This window comes from Primulina huaijiensis, chromosome 15 (assembly GCF_012295235.1).
Source record: "Primulina huaijiensis isolate GDHJ02 chromosome 15, ASM1229523v2, whole genome shotgun sequence".
Taxonomy (NCBI): domain Eukaryota; kingdom Viridiplantae; phylum Streptophyta; class Magnoliopsida; order Lamiales; family Gesneriaceae; genus Primulina; species Primulina huaijiensis.
This window is the reverse complement of record NC_133320.1, coordinates 24,913,197-24,929,238: the sequence shown is the minus strand read 5'-3', so window position 1 is coordinate 24,929,238 and position 16,042 is coordinate 24,913,197. Positions and strand designations below refer to the sequence as shown.

Here is a 16,042-nt window from a genome sequence, read left to right as displayed (position 1 = left end):
TGTGAAATTACTAAGATCATTATATGGGTTGAAGCAATCCGGCAGAATGTGGTATAATAGGCTAAGTGATCACTTGATGAAAAAGGGATATGTAAATAATTCAATATGCCCTTGTGTTTTCATTAAGAAAACAACATCCGGATGCGTAATTATTGCTGTATATGTTGATGATTTAAACATCATTGGAACAAATAAGGAAATTCAAGAAGTTGTGTCATACTTGAAAGAAGAATTTGAAATGAAGGATCTTGGAAAAACCAAGTATTGTCTGGGTTTACAAATTGAACAAAAAGAATGTGGAATATTTGTTCACCAGACAAATTATACAGAAAAGATCCTTAAACGTTTTAATATGGACAAATCAAATCCTTTAAGTACTCCAATGGTTGTTAGATCATTAAACATAGAAAAGGATCCATTCCGTCCATGTGAAGATGATGAAGATATTCTTGGTCCAGAAGTACCATATCTAAGTGCTATCGGTGCCCTTATGTATCTTACAAATTGTACAAGGCCTGATATATCTTTTGCCGTAAATTTATTGGCAAGATTTAGCACATATCCAACAAAGAGACATTGGAACGGAATTAAACATATATTCCGTTATCTACGAGGAACGACAGACTTGGGACTTTTGTATTCAAAAGATGCTAATCCAAGTATAATTGGTTATGCCGATGCTGGATACTTATCTGATCCACACAAAGCACGTTCTCAAACTGGATATGTATTTACTCGTGGAGGCACTGCAATTTCTTGGCGTTCACAGAAACAAACACTTGTAACAACTTCATCAAATCATGCCGAGATTATTGCACTACATGAAGCAAGCCGTGAATGTGTGTGGTTAAAATCAATGACTCAACATATCCAAATCTCATGCGGATTATCATTCGACGAGAAGCCTGTGATACTATATGAAGATAATGCTGCATGTGTTGCTCAAATGAAAGAAGGATACATAAAAAGCGACAGAACTAAACATATTCCTCCTAAGTTCTTCGCATTCACCAAGGAGCTTGAGAAGAATAAATGTATTGATGTTCGTCACATTCAATCAAGTGAAAACTCATCAGATCTCTTCACAAAGGCACTTCCTACGACAATATTCAGAAAGCACATATATAATATTGGGATGCGCAATCTACGAAATTTGTGAAGAATTGTTCGTGTCAACATGAGGGGGAGTTTACGTGACTGCACTCTTTTTCCCTTACTATGGTTTTTATCCCAATGGGTTTTTCCTAGTAAGGTTTTTAACGAGGCAGTATAAAAACACGTAATATATACAATCATTATGATCATCATCACAAGGGGGAGTGTTGAAAAATTATTTAAAAATATGTTAAATATTTGTGTTGAAAATGTGAATGTTGAATGTTGAAAATTAGGTAAAATTAGGTGTTGAATATTGAAAATTAGTGTGTGATGATGTAGGTAATGATGTATTTTTATTTTTGGATTATTTGTAAAAATTTTCTATAAATAGATCTCTCATTTGTGAAGAAAATCACAATTGAGTTGAGAGAAAAATATTATAAAGTGTGTAGTGTGATAATTTTGAGAGTTTGAGATTTTTACTTTTTTACCGTAAATTTTTACTTTTTCACAACAGAAATAAATATTATATTTTCATTTTCTTAAGAGGTGTCGAAACAACTCCTGGGTCTTAAAGATCGAGTTTGAATTTGTTTTGTTATCCAGATAATATCAAACCACTATCTGAGAAGCTTCAAATTATTTGCCCATGTGTTGTAATAGACATATTATATAATATATTTTATTTTAGTACATACAATTTAAGTTGCACTGAGTGTGACATTTTTCCTTTTAAAAAATACATATAATAAAAAAATAAAAGAATGTAATTAGATTAAGTGTACATTTATATTATGATTTCTCATATAAAATATAAAATATAAAATATAAGTCGTGCACCACTAAAATTTTTCATTTTATTTACTAGGAGGAATCTTCAGAGGTTTTTTTTTTCTGCATTAATTGCGTCACAGTTGGCTTGTATTGTTGTTTAACGCAATCTGACGCGGGAAAAAAAAAAGAAAAAAAAAAGGAAATTAATTAATATCATTATTGGTAAAAGTAAAATATAATTTCTATACATAAATCAACAAACCTTACCAGCCGTCCGATTAAGTTGAGGTAGCGAGCCATCCATCCTTTGCTGGCTATAAATAAGTTGAATAACTCCATGATATCGTTCATGGTTTCGACGGAAATTTACAGCTCAGAACACACAGTGTCGGCGGTGCTCCAAACACTAAACATTTTGTATCATTTTTTTCATCCCATTTTATTGCAAAAATCCAATAGAGTTCCACTCGGGAATGCATAGAGATGAGAAAATTTTCGCTTTCTAACCACCGCCGTTGCCGTCTTGTATCATTCTCGAAGGACGAATAAGAAAACACTTCAATGACCATGGGATCTGAAGCAAAGTGCGGCGTGCTGCGTGGGAAGTACGAACTGGGCAGTTTCTTAGGCCACGGCACTTTCGCGAAGGTTTACCATGCCAGGAATCTGGCCACAGGTGATAGCGTCGCCATGAAAGTGGTGGGAAAGGAAAAGATAATTCGTGTCGGAATGATGGAACAAGTGAAGCGCGAGATATCAGTCATGAAGATGATGAAGCATCCCAACATCGTGGAACTCTACGAGATCATGGCTAGCAAGACCAATATTTACTTCGCCATGGAATTGGTTCGCGGCGGCGAGTTGTTTGCAAAGGTCGCCAAGGGCCGCCTGCTTGAGGACCCTGCTCGCCATTACTTCCAGCAACTGATCTCTGCCGTAGACTTTTGCCACAGCCGGGGTGTTTATCACCGTGATTTGAAGCTGGAGAATCTACTCCTTGATGAAGATGGGAATCTGAAAGTAACTGATTTCGGGCTCAGTGCACTTTCCGACCATCTCCGCCAAGATGGTTTGCTGCATACAACGTGTGGAACGCCAGCCTACGTTGCGCCGGATGTCATCGGGAAAAAAGGATATGACGGAGCGAAGGCTGATATTTGGTCATGTGGGGTGATTCTTTATGTACTTTTGGCTGGTTACTTGCCCTTCCAAGAGGATAACATTGTTGCTATGTATAGAAAAATCTACAGGGGAGACTTCAAGTGCCCGCCATGGTTTTCACCCGAATCCCGCAAGTTAATCACCAAGATGCTGGATCCGAATCCCAATACGAGGATAAGGGTAGCCAAGATCTTGAATTCATCTTGGTTCAAGAAAAGATCCACAGTGAGACAATCAAAGAGTAAACTAGAGCAGGACTTTGCCTTGGGAGATGAAGTGAATGGAAAGGGGAACGAACCAGAGACTTTGAATGCTTTCCACATAATTTCCCTGTCCGAGGGATTCGATTTGTCCCCTCCGTTTGAAAACACGAAGAAAGTTGATAAAGAAGAACTGCGATTTGCCACTATGACTCCTGCAAGTAGTGTAATCTCCAAGATTGAAGAAGTGGCAAAAACACGGAATTTCAGTGTGAAGAAGAGTGATTCTTGTGTCAGGTTGCAGGGGCAAGAAAGTGGAAGGAAAGGGAAACTAGGAATCGCTGTTGATATTTTTGCCGTTGCGGCATCTTTTCTGGTGGTGGAGGTGAAGAAATATAGTGGTGATACTCTTGAATATAACCAATTCTGCAGCAAAGAACTGAGACCTGGGCTTAAAAATATTGTTTGGACAACAACTGGGAATTCAATGCCTGAATGCTGATAAAAATAGTTCTATAGATTCATGAAAAAAATAAAATCCTAATTGCTAGCTTGGCATTTTCAAGTTTGTTCTGTTGAAATGGAATCCTAATTTACTAGTCTTGGATATGATATGTAGTTACTGTAGTCTTTGAATTTAATGAGCTCACCTCATCAGTTATTCTTTCTGCTCGATTGTTTTTTTGGAGGTCTCTGTACTGGAAACCAGATTACGAGTAAATCCCTTTTTTTTTTTTTTACTTCTCGTTTTTCTTTCTCATGTTTATATAATTATATGCGAAAATGATTACCGAAGAACTTTGGTAATTTCTTGAGTCCTATTATTTGTTCGAAGTAATTGTAGGATGTGTATGCTGGTTGTGCGTCTGTATATTCAAAATGTTAAAGCTTAATTTTCCTACGTGAATGTTATTTTTCCAGAAGTGGATTTATATTTGTTGTACCAATTAAAGTTTTCTTTTTCAAATTCATACCAGTTAAAATTAGCTTCTGTAGTTGTGAATGAAGTCGTTTANTATTGGTTAGTTTTGTAGGGATATATCTCCAATGAACCCGCTTTCTTCAGATTACAAAATTAACTTTTTTATCGTGGAGCAGGTTTCGTGTTTCTCGCTTCTTTCAACCAGGTTTTAAATCTCCTATTTCTTACGCTACCATGCTTTTTTTTTAACCTCTTTTCTTCTCCTTTTGTGTTGCCCGTTCATATTTTTCTTTCCGTTGTTGGGTGTTGGCAGCAGCAAATGCTGAAAATTTTACATTTGTTGTGTTTTGTATTCCGGCCCAACAAGAAAAGAAAAAAATCAAAATTTATGAGTCCCCGTAAAATCAAATTAATTTCAGTCCTTTATTTTGCGCTTGGATTTTGGAACTTCTTGTGGTTTCTGCATTTCCCTTTTCCCTTTGTTCTCTGTTCCTCGTTTGTGTTTCAAAAAGTTCGGATGTTGGATTGTCCTGATAACTACTTATAAATTTCTAGTCCTTTGATGTCAATAAATGAAAATTTCTAGCTCTATTTGCAATCTATGTTTTATGATTTACATTACTGATTGCACATTGTCACGGGAATAAATAGATGAGTTCTTAAGTCACCAGTTGGCCAGAGCGTGGTTTGGTATGTTGTTACTTGAAATCAATTGTGAGCTTCTAGTTAGAGATTGACAACTTTCCCCACGAGTTTGGAGTCCCACGAGAAAAACCTGAAACAGGGACGTGGATCCCCGATTTTTTCGGGTTTTGGTTCGGGTTCTGGGATTTTTTTAAATCCCCCTGTGTAGTTCGGGACATGTATGAGATTACTATCCCCGAAATCCTCGAACCCGTCCCGAAAATAATATCAATAATAAAATAAGAGTATTATTAGTATTAATAATATAATAATAATATTTTTTTTTAAAATATTAATAATATTATTATTATTAATATCGATATTGATATTAATATTAATATTATCTCTAATAATAATAAATAATAATAAGTTTTGGTTTGAGAAAATCTCCGAATCCGTTGGTCATATTAATATTTTTGAAACGAGGATTGGAGACGGGATGAGAAGTTGATCCCCGAAGTTTCGGGTTTGGGGATTCTCCGAACCTGAAAAAACGAGGATTGGGAGGGTATGGGGGTGGGGATGGAATTCGAGGATGGGGATGGGGATGGCAAACCCGCCCCCGTCTCGGTCCATTGTCATCCATACTTCTAGTCATAAAAATCTCCGAAAACTGTAAGTTTTGTGGTTTCACTTTCGATTTTCTCCTACAATTATGTTTCTGATTTTAGTGTATGTTTTAGTATATCAAGATAATATTGTTGCCAATTCTTTTGTTTCATTTGGAGGAATTTACCCAGAAAATATCGGGAGACCGGAAACAAATTCTTCCACTGAATATGCTTTTTCTCCTGAATCATTAACCAAAGCAATCTCACAGGACCTATCCTTGGGTTTAATTCCCTTTTTCTTGTGTGCTACTGTAAGGAAACTAAGAAAAAAATTAAAATGAGAACTTCTTGTGTTATTTATTTATTGTTTTCCCCACGTGCTCCATTTGTTCTTCAATGTATTTTAGAGCATTAGTTTTTTCCATTGACTGAGGACTCTGTCATGACTATTTATATTTTAGCAAAAGAAAATTCTTTAACTCTAAATTTGTGATTTTGATGTGTAAAATACGAAGTGAAATGTCTTAAAGCACTGTATCTTAAAGAGTCTAAGTAATGCCTACTTTAGTATTTTAAGTGCTATGCGCTTTATTCTTCACAATTTTGGGACAGATCTAATTAATGTATTCAAATATCACAGCTTGTTATGTTCTCTCCTCACCTATGATAGTTCTACATGTTCTCAAACTTGACAGGGCTTTAGCTTTTGGGAAAAAAACTGTAAACGAATGACAACACCCAACAACGGTGAACTAGGTTTTCAGGCCTACACCTTTCCATGTGGGAACAGGTTTCCTCACTTCTGTCCTCTGTTGAAGAATACTTATTTTTTTATGTTATATTTTGAATTTATTACTAAGAATCTTTTTCTTTTTTTGTTTTGTTTTAACAGTTTTGATTTCTTGAGAAATGTATTGGGCACTGCAGCCTTCGTATGTTCCGCGTTCGCCATGGGTTATCACATGAGAATTATGGAAGCTAAAGAGAATGAGAACACAAAGGTTTATGAGATTCTTGTTGATCTGGAGATTGAATATTGCATTCTGCTTTTGCCCTTCGCCAGGCTCGGAAGGCATTTATTTATATGTTGTGTTGTTCCCACGCTATCTAGAAAAAATGCAAGGTATTCCATGATTGGGTTGCGAATTGCTACGATAGTGATGACGTCTCTCACAATGTTAGACCTGTGACGACGACCGCGATAGAAGTGAGAAAGAAAGATGAGTTAAAGATGATGGCTCTTTTGTTGAGTTCGATAATATTGTGCGAAGGAGCATTGTTGGCCGAAGACAATTATGGAGTGTTTGAATTGTCCCTTACAGTTTTCGTAGTGCAATTTATCAAAACATTTCTCAAACTTGGCCAACCATATTGGTATGGCATTATTCTCCTATTCTATATTGAAAGATAAGCTGTGATGTATTCTATGCAGAAAATGAAGGAAAAAGTGACACGGAAGAGGGAAGTTGGGGCAAAGAAAGGGGAGAACAACATGTTGAAAAATTTGGATCATGAGTGGAAGATAACAAATGACAAACTAAGGGCCATCATCGTATAAATGTTGACAAAGATCTGCCAAGTTTCACAAGAATGAGGGTCATCATCAACGACATGAATGAGGAGACTACTATATGATATTATAGATTTTAGGTTGAGAGATTTAGATTTGTAAAGAATTTTATCTTTTTTGAATTTTATCTTTTTTTTAATGAAATTTGTGAAAGATTTTGATTTCAAAGGATGTTAATGGATTTGAAATTAGAGCATATGTAGAAGAGGTGATCAATTTTTTTTATTAAATGTCATAACCACTAGAACCAAATTATACCACACCGTTTTTCCTAAATTTTTCCAAAAGATCGCGATTAAAAATAAGACATATATTCCTCACTCTAGTCTCTAGATCTTCTATTTTTGCATATTTTTACGACTTACTTTTTCACTTGATTAAAACTCACAACATTGAAGTTTATCACATGTAATAAAGTCAATACTTTAGATCTAAAATAACCGATTATAATTAGCTTCAGTTCGTTTGGATGTAAATGTAACAAATGATCTCAATTTCACAAAATATTAATCAATCGAATTAAATCAAACAAAAAACAAAATGTAACAAAAAGCCAATTTATTACTTAACAAAAAAACATAGCATAGAGAGTGAGTGAGTAAATTTACATGCATTATGATAATAGATTATGGATATTTAGTCCATTTTAACATGGTGACTGGTCTTCTCAAAATTCATATACACAATAATCTTCCCAATATTATCATTTTCCTTTAAAAGGTTCAAAGCTTTTTGAGCTTCAGTCACCGCAAAACGACGATTCCCCACAGCAGGGATAACATTTTTTTTAAGAACGGCAGGCCACAAATGAGTTCTCACTCCAGCAATCACAGAAGCTTTATAACCCAAATCTCTAGATCGTACATCAAAAACTGCAAACAATAATAATGAACTGTAAGCCAACAATCGACTAGCCAACACCAAGCACAATTACAGAGAAGCTAGTAATTTTTACCTTTAATTTCAGCATGTCGTTTTTGTAGCATAGCAAGATCTATGCTATTAGATACCATTCCATGCAAATCCACAATGCAAACCTTACCCCCAGGACGACAGCACCTAATGTTTCTTTGAAGATCGGAAGCTCCGTAATCAAGAACAAAATCAACGCCTGAAAAGACGATTGGCAGCAATTAAGTGTGAAAAAATATTTTCTCCACAATTTAAGTTTACTCTAGACAACATATTGGCCGCTCCAACTTTCAACATATAAGTATGCAAACATTGTGAAATGTAAATTATCATGCTACTTTGATAAGAAAACCTTGGCATCATCACCACCGTATAGAAGTGGTTGGTTGGTTAAAATCCATTTGAATCTCCAATAATAGTACTTAACTGAGTTAAGAATCTCCTATGATTAAGTGAAACAGAGGCCGACAGGCATCACAGATTCTAATGCATCGACAACAATCAAACCTTACTCCACCAAGCGGGGTCATCTTGTCATAGTCCAAAGATTCACGCAGAAATATGTTTTTCTAGTAGTTTGAATTAGCACGAATGTACATATTTTTTAGATTTAGTCTATCCTTTAAATTTGATTTAGAATTTGTTATTTGAGTTTGATCATACTAGGATACTAGTTTTGGACGTAGGTTTTCATAATTTTCATTCAGAAAGCATGAAAATGATCTGTTTAAACAGTTGAGCAGCAGCTACGGCCTACCACATCATGATGGTGCTTAACAAATTCTCTTAGGGGAGAGAATAAAAAAGAAATCTTCATGCCAACCATCAAATCTTTCCATGAAAAGATTGGTGCAAAGTTACCTAAATAATCAATTGTCGACGTGACAACCTCCCGCGCAAAGTCTGTCGATGTGTGATCAACACAAAAGCCAGCTCCATAATCATGACACAGTGAAAACTCGTCGCTACTTCCTTCAAAAAGCATAAAAAAGAATGAGCGTATGTGACAATCCAGACAACTAAGGCATCCTAAATTGTCTGTCGTGAAAATGAGCATGGGCTTAAAACTATAATGGAGCAAACGATGTCACCTGCGGAGGCGATAACTGTTAAGCCCAGGAACTTTGCATATTGTATTGCCAGTGCACCGATCCCGCTAGTACCTTCACGAATCTAAATATTACACAAGTCAAAATCTGTTTGTGGCTTTGATAATTTGCAACATAAGATAAAAATATATCGAAGAAACTCTAATATTACAAACAAATACAAATTGCAAAACATCTAGTACCTATCACTTAACAATATATTACATCAATGACAAAAAAAAAAAACTATAGATATAAAGTAATTCATCATACATTGAAATTTAGGAATAAGCAAGTGTGATAAAAAAATATTGATTCAAAACCACTTTTTTACTTTTTAAAATCGAACTCCTTTTAGAGTGTGGAATGGCGACTTATACTCTTGGTTCTCACCAGTATTCTTTTATCTTTAAGTGTATCTTCAACTGTGTTGGGGTTACACACTTTGAATAAAGCCAACCATATGCAGCATGATGCATAAGGTAAGCCTGCAGCATCATGTAAATCAATATCATCAGGCAATGGAAGAAGAAAGTTTTCCAGCACAGCAACTTTTTCAGCATACCCTCCTCCCTCGAGAATGGCACAAACCTGATCAAATTCACAATTCAAAATCGTGAAAAAGGAAAGCACAAAAAAAAACATAATTTACGATCATTCTGATGTGCGAAGAATTACCCTTTCTCCAACTTTCCAACGATCGACATTTCTTCCAACTGCTTCGATTATTCCAGAGCATTCAAGGCCTGGGCAGATACCATCCTCACATGTAACCAAATCAATTATATCACCACTATTGACGCCACAGGCGCACACCTGAATGATTACTTCATTGTCCTTAATTTCAGGCATTTTAATTTCTCGCTCCTCTAAACTACTCGAGACCCAGTCTTTTTTAACTACCATCGCTTTCATCGTCGAAATCAGAGGTCGATTTCCAGCAAGGCAAAACAAAATACGGAGAGAGTATCATCTAGCTGAAAACAAAAAAAATATGGGACTGATATTGCATACACAAAATTAAGGTTTTCAAGTTATATAAAAAGTGACGAGATAGTGGAGTACGTGAGGATTTATTTGCTAAGAAAATTTATGTTTTTTATAATTAAATATTCAAAATTTTATATTAAAGATAAAAAAAAATTATTAAGTTTTTTTAAAAATTTAAAAACAGATAAGATATGATAAATATAGATAAATTACAAATAAGTTAGTAATTTAACATTATTAATATTTTATAGATGCGGGTATACTTGTAAATTTCATTTATAAAAGACAAAAAAAAAAATTCTAATAAAATATGTAGTAACTTCATAATCATATTAGCACAATTTAATATGTTCGTGTATTAATGTAAAAATGCTCTAAAGTTTACATTTGACATGATTAAATTGCCAATTATAAAAATTAATTTAAAGTGAGATTTCAATATAGTTATTTGTTAAAAGCCTATTTTAAAAACTCTTTTTTGTTTAATCTCGGATTTTGCAATAACACTGATAGTAAAATTGTAGAGCTATTCTATTTTTTTTTTAATATTTTTTAACCAATGAAAAGCAGACTAAATAGAGTCATAACAACAGGAGTGAGGATCCAATAATTCATGGGCTAGCACTCACGGTGGTCTCCGGCCATTTTTCCGGTGGAGGAGCGGTCAGAGTTTGGGCGAGGGATTGGGGGGTTTCCTTATTCTGGAGGTGATATATGTATGTGTATGTTTAAGTCGAAACAAAAACACTAAAGATAACGGTTTAGACGACAGAATCGTAGCCTTCCACATTGTATATCATTGATAATAGCCAATAGTGGTTCATCGTGGGAGAAACAAATTATTCAATTCTTGTCAAACAGAACTATCACATAAAAGATTATTTCAAAGAGAGCCGGCAGAAAAACAAGTTTAACAAACAGTGGGAACTAAAGAATTAAATACTTAAAAATCAGATGCAAAACGCTCACCTTCCGGCTTTTCAAGTGGAAGAAGTCAACAAGATCATCGGGTTGTGAATGGGTGGGTCTTTGCTATAATTTCCAACATCTCATGCCGTTGTTTATCTGAGAGGATCTTAAAGGATCGCAACAACAATCCTAGTATGATTCAAACTCAAATAACATATTCTAAATCAAATTTAAAGGATCAATTAAATCTGAAAAATAATTTTTAAAATATTTGGATATTGTTATTATTATAAAATCTTTTCTATATTATAATTAGCAAAAATGATATAACACTTTTAAAATAATACAAAGTTATTCTTCATAAATTATATATTATAATAATAATATTTTTTGAAATTAATACGCATGATATATATGCATGATATTTTTTGAAATTAATATGCATTTTATATTGAAATAAGATATTTTCAAATAAGTTGGGGTAACGGGGTCAATAATTTTTGCCTATTGGTAGTATAAAGAAAAAAATGCGTATGAAGATAATTTTGTCGTAAATATGTACATGTAAAGGTATGGGGATTTAACAAAAATAATGGTGAATTCAAAAAGTCACCTAAGGTATTAACAAAACGATAATTCATCATTATTACTATTAAATTGTATAACTCAAAATATAATCTATATCTATATTCTATATCTATATCTATATCTATCTATATCTACATAAATTTACGGATTGAATTGTGATTTTACTCTATTATCCTCATTAATTAATTGCCCTCATTAAAATTGTACCCATTAATTGCCCTCATTAAAATTGTACTCTCATGACACTTTGTTTTCCTCCTCTTTAATTAGTTAATTAATCCGTTGACCAATTAAATTTTGCCTCCACTGTAATCATAATCAGTTAATCCTTTTCACTTACTTTCATACATGTTTGGCTATTGCCTCTTTCACTCACTTTCATGCATACATATTTGGCCACCTCATTTTCCCCACTCTTTGGTATTCTATTTCACTACCATTTTCTTTCTATAATTTTGATGGCTCGTGGAAGGAGATCGAGTCTTGTCTCCGGTTTTGTCACGAGGTAATTTCCTTGTGTGTGTATGTTTGTCTCTACAGGTTTTTCTGTTGTTTGCTACACTTATTTTTTCCGCTTCTCCTAGGAATACCCAGGAGCATGGGCCTTTTCACGCTCCACACCTTGGTTACGGTTGTCTGCCCCAATGTTAGTTCACTGTCATTCCTCATCTATTTATATATCTTAGTTTTTTTTACAAATCTTAGTTTTTTACAAATATAATACAAAAAAGTTTATATTTGACAAAACAGAAAAAAAAAAGTATAAATTTATCTGTCGAGGTTTGAAACTTAATTATTAGATAAAAAAAATATAAGTGAATAAAACAATTTAAAAAATGCAAACTGATTTTATGAGATTTTTATTTAATGAAAATCAGGGATTGGATCACTGTAAAAGATTTATGCATATCAATTCTACCTATTCTTCGACTCTTGATTAAATTATCTTCTTCTCGACAGTCAATGAGGTGGACTTGGACTACTTACATGTACTTCCCCCCATGTCATGTTGTATTTTTTGTGGTGCTCGGAGTTTTCTTACTAACCTCCATCGTTCTGTTGTGCTTCTGGCAAGATTAGGCTGGCTTTACCGGTTACCCCGACAATTCTTATCAACTTGTTTAAAGACGTATCGTCTCCTTTTGCTCTTTTGTTCCGTCGAAAAATCCGGCTTTATAACAGTCTATGCGTTCACTTCTTTCGGCGTTCGACTTGATAAGAATTTTGCTTTGTCGAATCACGGCGTGTACACATTTCGTGTATCGGGCCAAGTGTTTCATTCATTGCCTCATCTTGTCCCCTAAAAGAACGGACCCAGATATTTCCAACTCTATTTCTGGGATAGCGATAATGAGTTGCATAATAGAATGTCTGTTGTTGATGATTCAGATGTCGATGAGGACATCATCATGTTGTTAATGGATTTATTAAAGGTTAACCCGTATGCTCAGCTTCTAAAAAGGATAAATCAATATCATACGATTAGAGGCCTAAGGTTGCATATTTGTAAGAATGTGCCTGTTGATCAGAGGTGTTACAATTCTCCATCTGCAGATCAAGTTGCAGCTATTTGGTTGGAAGTTAATGATAGTGTAAATATTCCTTACGATCGAGATATAGTCGTGCACGGAAATGATGGTCTAATGCATCAAATAAGGCATTATTTTGGATGTTATGATCCATTGCAGTATCCGTTGTTTTTCTCGTATGGTGATAGTGGTTGGCATCAGCATATCCCTAAAATTAGTAATGATCTAGTCTCGGGAGATGTTGTCATGGATGTTATGCCCAATTCAAATGTTTCTTCTTTTTCGGAGGTTGTCGCTGGTGAAACACGCCGTGAGATTTCTTTGCTCTTACTTTTCTTGAGATATATTTTTGTCTTTATTTTCAGGTTATAATATCTTAATATAGTTTGTTTCTCTGTTTTTTTTTAATGGGATATTGATTTTTTTCCCACTTTGCATTGCAGCTGTCCATGGAAAAAATGATAGGATGCTGTCGTTTAGGGAGTATTACTGTTATAAGTTGCAGATTCGAGATACTGATATGTCTGTTTTGTTGTATGATGGGATTGTTGCAACAGTTTGTTGTTGATATGTACATCAACCACTTTTCCAAAAAAAAAACATTAAAATAATAATTTGATAATTAACGTTTCTACAAGTAAATATCAACTAAATCAGATCGACCAAATTATTTTTTCCTCAACAAATTAGATGTTCAGACTAATTTATAATATTTTTACTTGACAAATAGTAGGATCATTTAAATTTATATTATATTAACATTTCTTATCTCATAAACGTTCAACCACTGTTAAAAAATTTATAATTGATTCTTCGTTTAATTATCTTACATATAAATTAATTTATATATGAAGCACAAAAAGTGATAAAAAAAATTAAATTTTGAGTTTAAAAAAAAATAATTATGTGAAAAATATTTTAGGTGCAACATAGTTATTTTTGGTTTTCGTTATAAAAATCAAATATGACATAGTTCAAAATGTATCAGCAAGTCATTGACTTTGATGTAGGGGTGTAAACCTTTAATGTGACTCAAAAAAACCACAAATCCAAACTAAAAAAGTTGAAAACAAATTGAATCAAAATGAGATACAAATCATTTTTTTTATTCACATATAACTGTTAAAAATGAAGTTTATATTGTTCGGTTCGCCATATATTTGTCAAAACTAAACCAACAAAATAATAAAATTTAATTAGATAATAAATAATTTCATTTTATTTTTGCAATATTATATATTTTATACGAAAATAATTAGCCTTTATATATTTTTTTGTTTTTGAGAATTATTAGCCTTTATATTTCTAAGTTTTACTATAACTAAAATATATATACCGCAAAACGATGTAAAAACATAATTCCACCATCAGAGCAATAAAAAATTATTATTTCTCAACATAGGCTCATTGCTTTAACTTTGAAGAAAAAAAACAGACATATATAAGTTTATTTTTGCCTCAAGTTTAATATTCATACTCATGTATTTTACCATCAAATTAATCTTTCTTACTTCTCTTATGCAAAAAACAGGGTACAATGATTCATGGATTGATTTTCTCAAATGTCAATGAATAATTCCGCAAGTTATTGGAAACCAATAAGTGGTATACAATATACAATCCTCTTATCAAATGCATAGACTCCAGATATTCAAATGTCAACCCCAAATTTGAGCTGAATTTACAGAAGAGTACCATAGTTACAGAGCTACCTCGGATGCTAAAGATGCCACACCTAACATTTGAATTCAAGGAATTCGACGAACTCGCCAATATCGTGAATGCAAAAGAAGTTCTTCGTAAGTTCCCTTATTACAAATAAATACTTTTTCCAGTTAAAAATAGATGTCATATTTATCTGCATAACAACAATGAAATGTGTACAGATGTGATTGGTATACTAAATAAAGTCATGCCATTAAGCAATTTCACCAGACCAGATAAAACAGAAGGTCAAAGGAGACAAGTTATGCTTCTCAACATGAGGTAAATTTAAATAAAAAAAATGCCAAATATAAACATGCATATCTTAAAATTTGTTAACATATAAATTATTTTGTTTAGAATGGAAACTATTTCTGTCACTATGTGGGATGACTTGGCAATACACGAAGGGCAATTGATGAAGCGCATTGAGTCTGAACGTCCTATTGTTGCATTTTTTATAAAACAAACATTCTTTCTTCTTTCCCTAAATGTTTCTTTTAAGCAAAAATGCCTAATGTGTGGTGTAAATCGAAACAATGAAACAGATGCACAACAGTTACAAACTACAGTGACAACTACAATGATTCTTAACCCCCTATGTGACATCGCCAGAGCGATACAAACATGGTACATATTTCTGAATTTCTAACTTTTCGTATTTGTGAGTTATATATTTCATTGCATAAAACTGTATGAACTTACTAATTTGTTCACAAAAATTATTCTAGCATGACAACTTTCTTTTTAAATATATAAAATAATGTTAGAAACTAGAAAAAGACAGTGGACATTTTGTTTATGATAATATATGAATGCTTAACGACTATTATTTATAATAAATTTGTAGGTTGGATGAAGACAAAAAACAAGATAAGTTAACTTAACTTTGGGTTACGAAGGCACTCACAGACGCCAAACAAGTGACATTAGATGATGTAACAAAAAAACGAGCTATGTTGACGGAAGTACTGCATTTACTATTTATGAATCTTAATGGTTTTAATGACTAAAAAGATACAAAACAAAAACAAAAAAATTTGTCCATGCTAAATATTAAAAATTTTAACAACTAACATTCAAAGTAAACCTAGATTCGAAATGCTTCTTAATTTTACATAGAACAACTACTATTTGATACGGAGCAAGATAAAGGAAATCGAAAACAAAGTTAATCCATGGTACGAAGCATGTGATCATTGTTTCCAAGCTGCTACAAAAACAAACAACAAAACAAGTTGTGCCAATTGCATCAATTATCCAATTACGATCATTCCAAGGTTATAAAAAATTACCAATATCCAACCATTGTTTTAGATCACACTAAAAAAAAAGATCACTACTTTACTTCTTTATGTTACA

At 33.3% G+C, this 16,042-nt stretch overlaps 2 protein-coding genes across 3 annotated transcripts; one reads left to right on the top strand and one right to left on the bottom strand.

Annotated features, from left to right (window-relative positions):
* The first annotated feature begins 2,193 nt into the window (after nt 1-2,193).
* Nucleotides 2,194-3,840, top strand: LOC140960232 (CBL-interacting serine/threonine-protein kinase 6-like). The gene has a single exon (XM_073418423.1). The coding sequence runs from the start codon at nt 2,434-2,436 to the stop codon at nt 3,733-3,735; it is 1,302 nt and encodes a 433-aa protein (XP_073274524.1). The 5' UTR covers nt 2,194-2,433; the 3' UTR covers nt 3,736-3,840.
* A 3,694-nt stretch (nt 3,841-7,534) lies between these two features.
* Nucleotides 7,535-11,050, bottom strand: LOC140960233 (uncharacterized). Of its 2 annotated transcripts, XM_073418424.1 has the most exons (7): nt 10,914-11,050; nt 9,639-9,933; nt 9,354-9,551; nt 8,964-9,045; nt 8,734-8,844; nt 7,916-8,071; nt 7,535-7,832 (listed from the first exon to the last, which is right to left on the bottom strand). In XM_073418424.1, the coding sequence occupies exons 2-7, from the start codon at nt 9,873-9,875 to the stop codon at nt 7,597-7,599; spliced, it is 1,020 nt and encodes a 339-aa protein (XP_073274525.1). In that variant the 5' UTR covers nt 9,876-9,933; nt 10,914-11,050; the 3' UTR covers nt 7,535-7,596. The 2 variants fall into 2 exon arrangements, with proteins under 2 accessions (XP_073274525.1, XP_073274526.1); XM_073418425.1 differs by lacking the exon at nt 8,734-8,844.
* Between the last annotated feature and the right edge of the window lie 4,992 nt (nt 11,051-16,042).

Coding starts and splice junctions, on each gene's coding strand:
- LOC140960232 (XM_073418423.1), top strand. CDS start 2,434: ATGACCATGGGATCTGAAGCAAAGTGCGGCGTGCTGCGTGGGAAGTAC.
- LOC140960233 (XM_073418424.1), bottom strand. CDS start 9,875: ATGAAAGCGATGGTAGTTAAAAAAGACTGGGTCTCGAGTAGTTTAGAG. Junction 9,046..9,353: donor TTAAAGATAAAAGAATACTG/GTGAGAACCAAG, acceptor TGTAATATTTAG/ATTCGTGAAGGTACTAGCGG. Junction 8,072..8,733: donor GTCGACAATTGATTATTTAG/GTAACTTTGCAC, acceptor TCGTCTTTTCAG/GCGTTGATTTTGTTCTTGAT.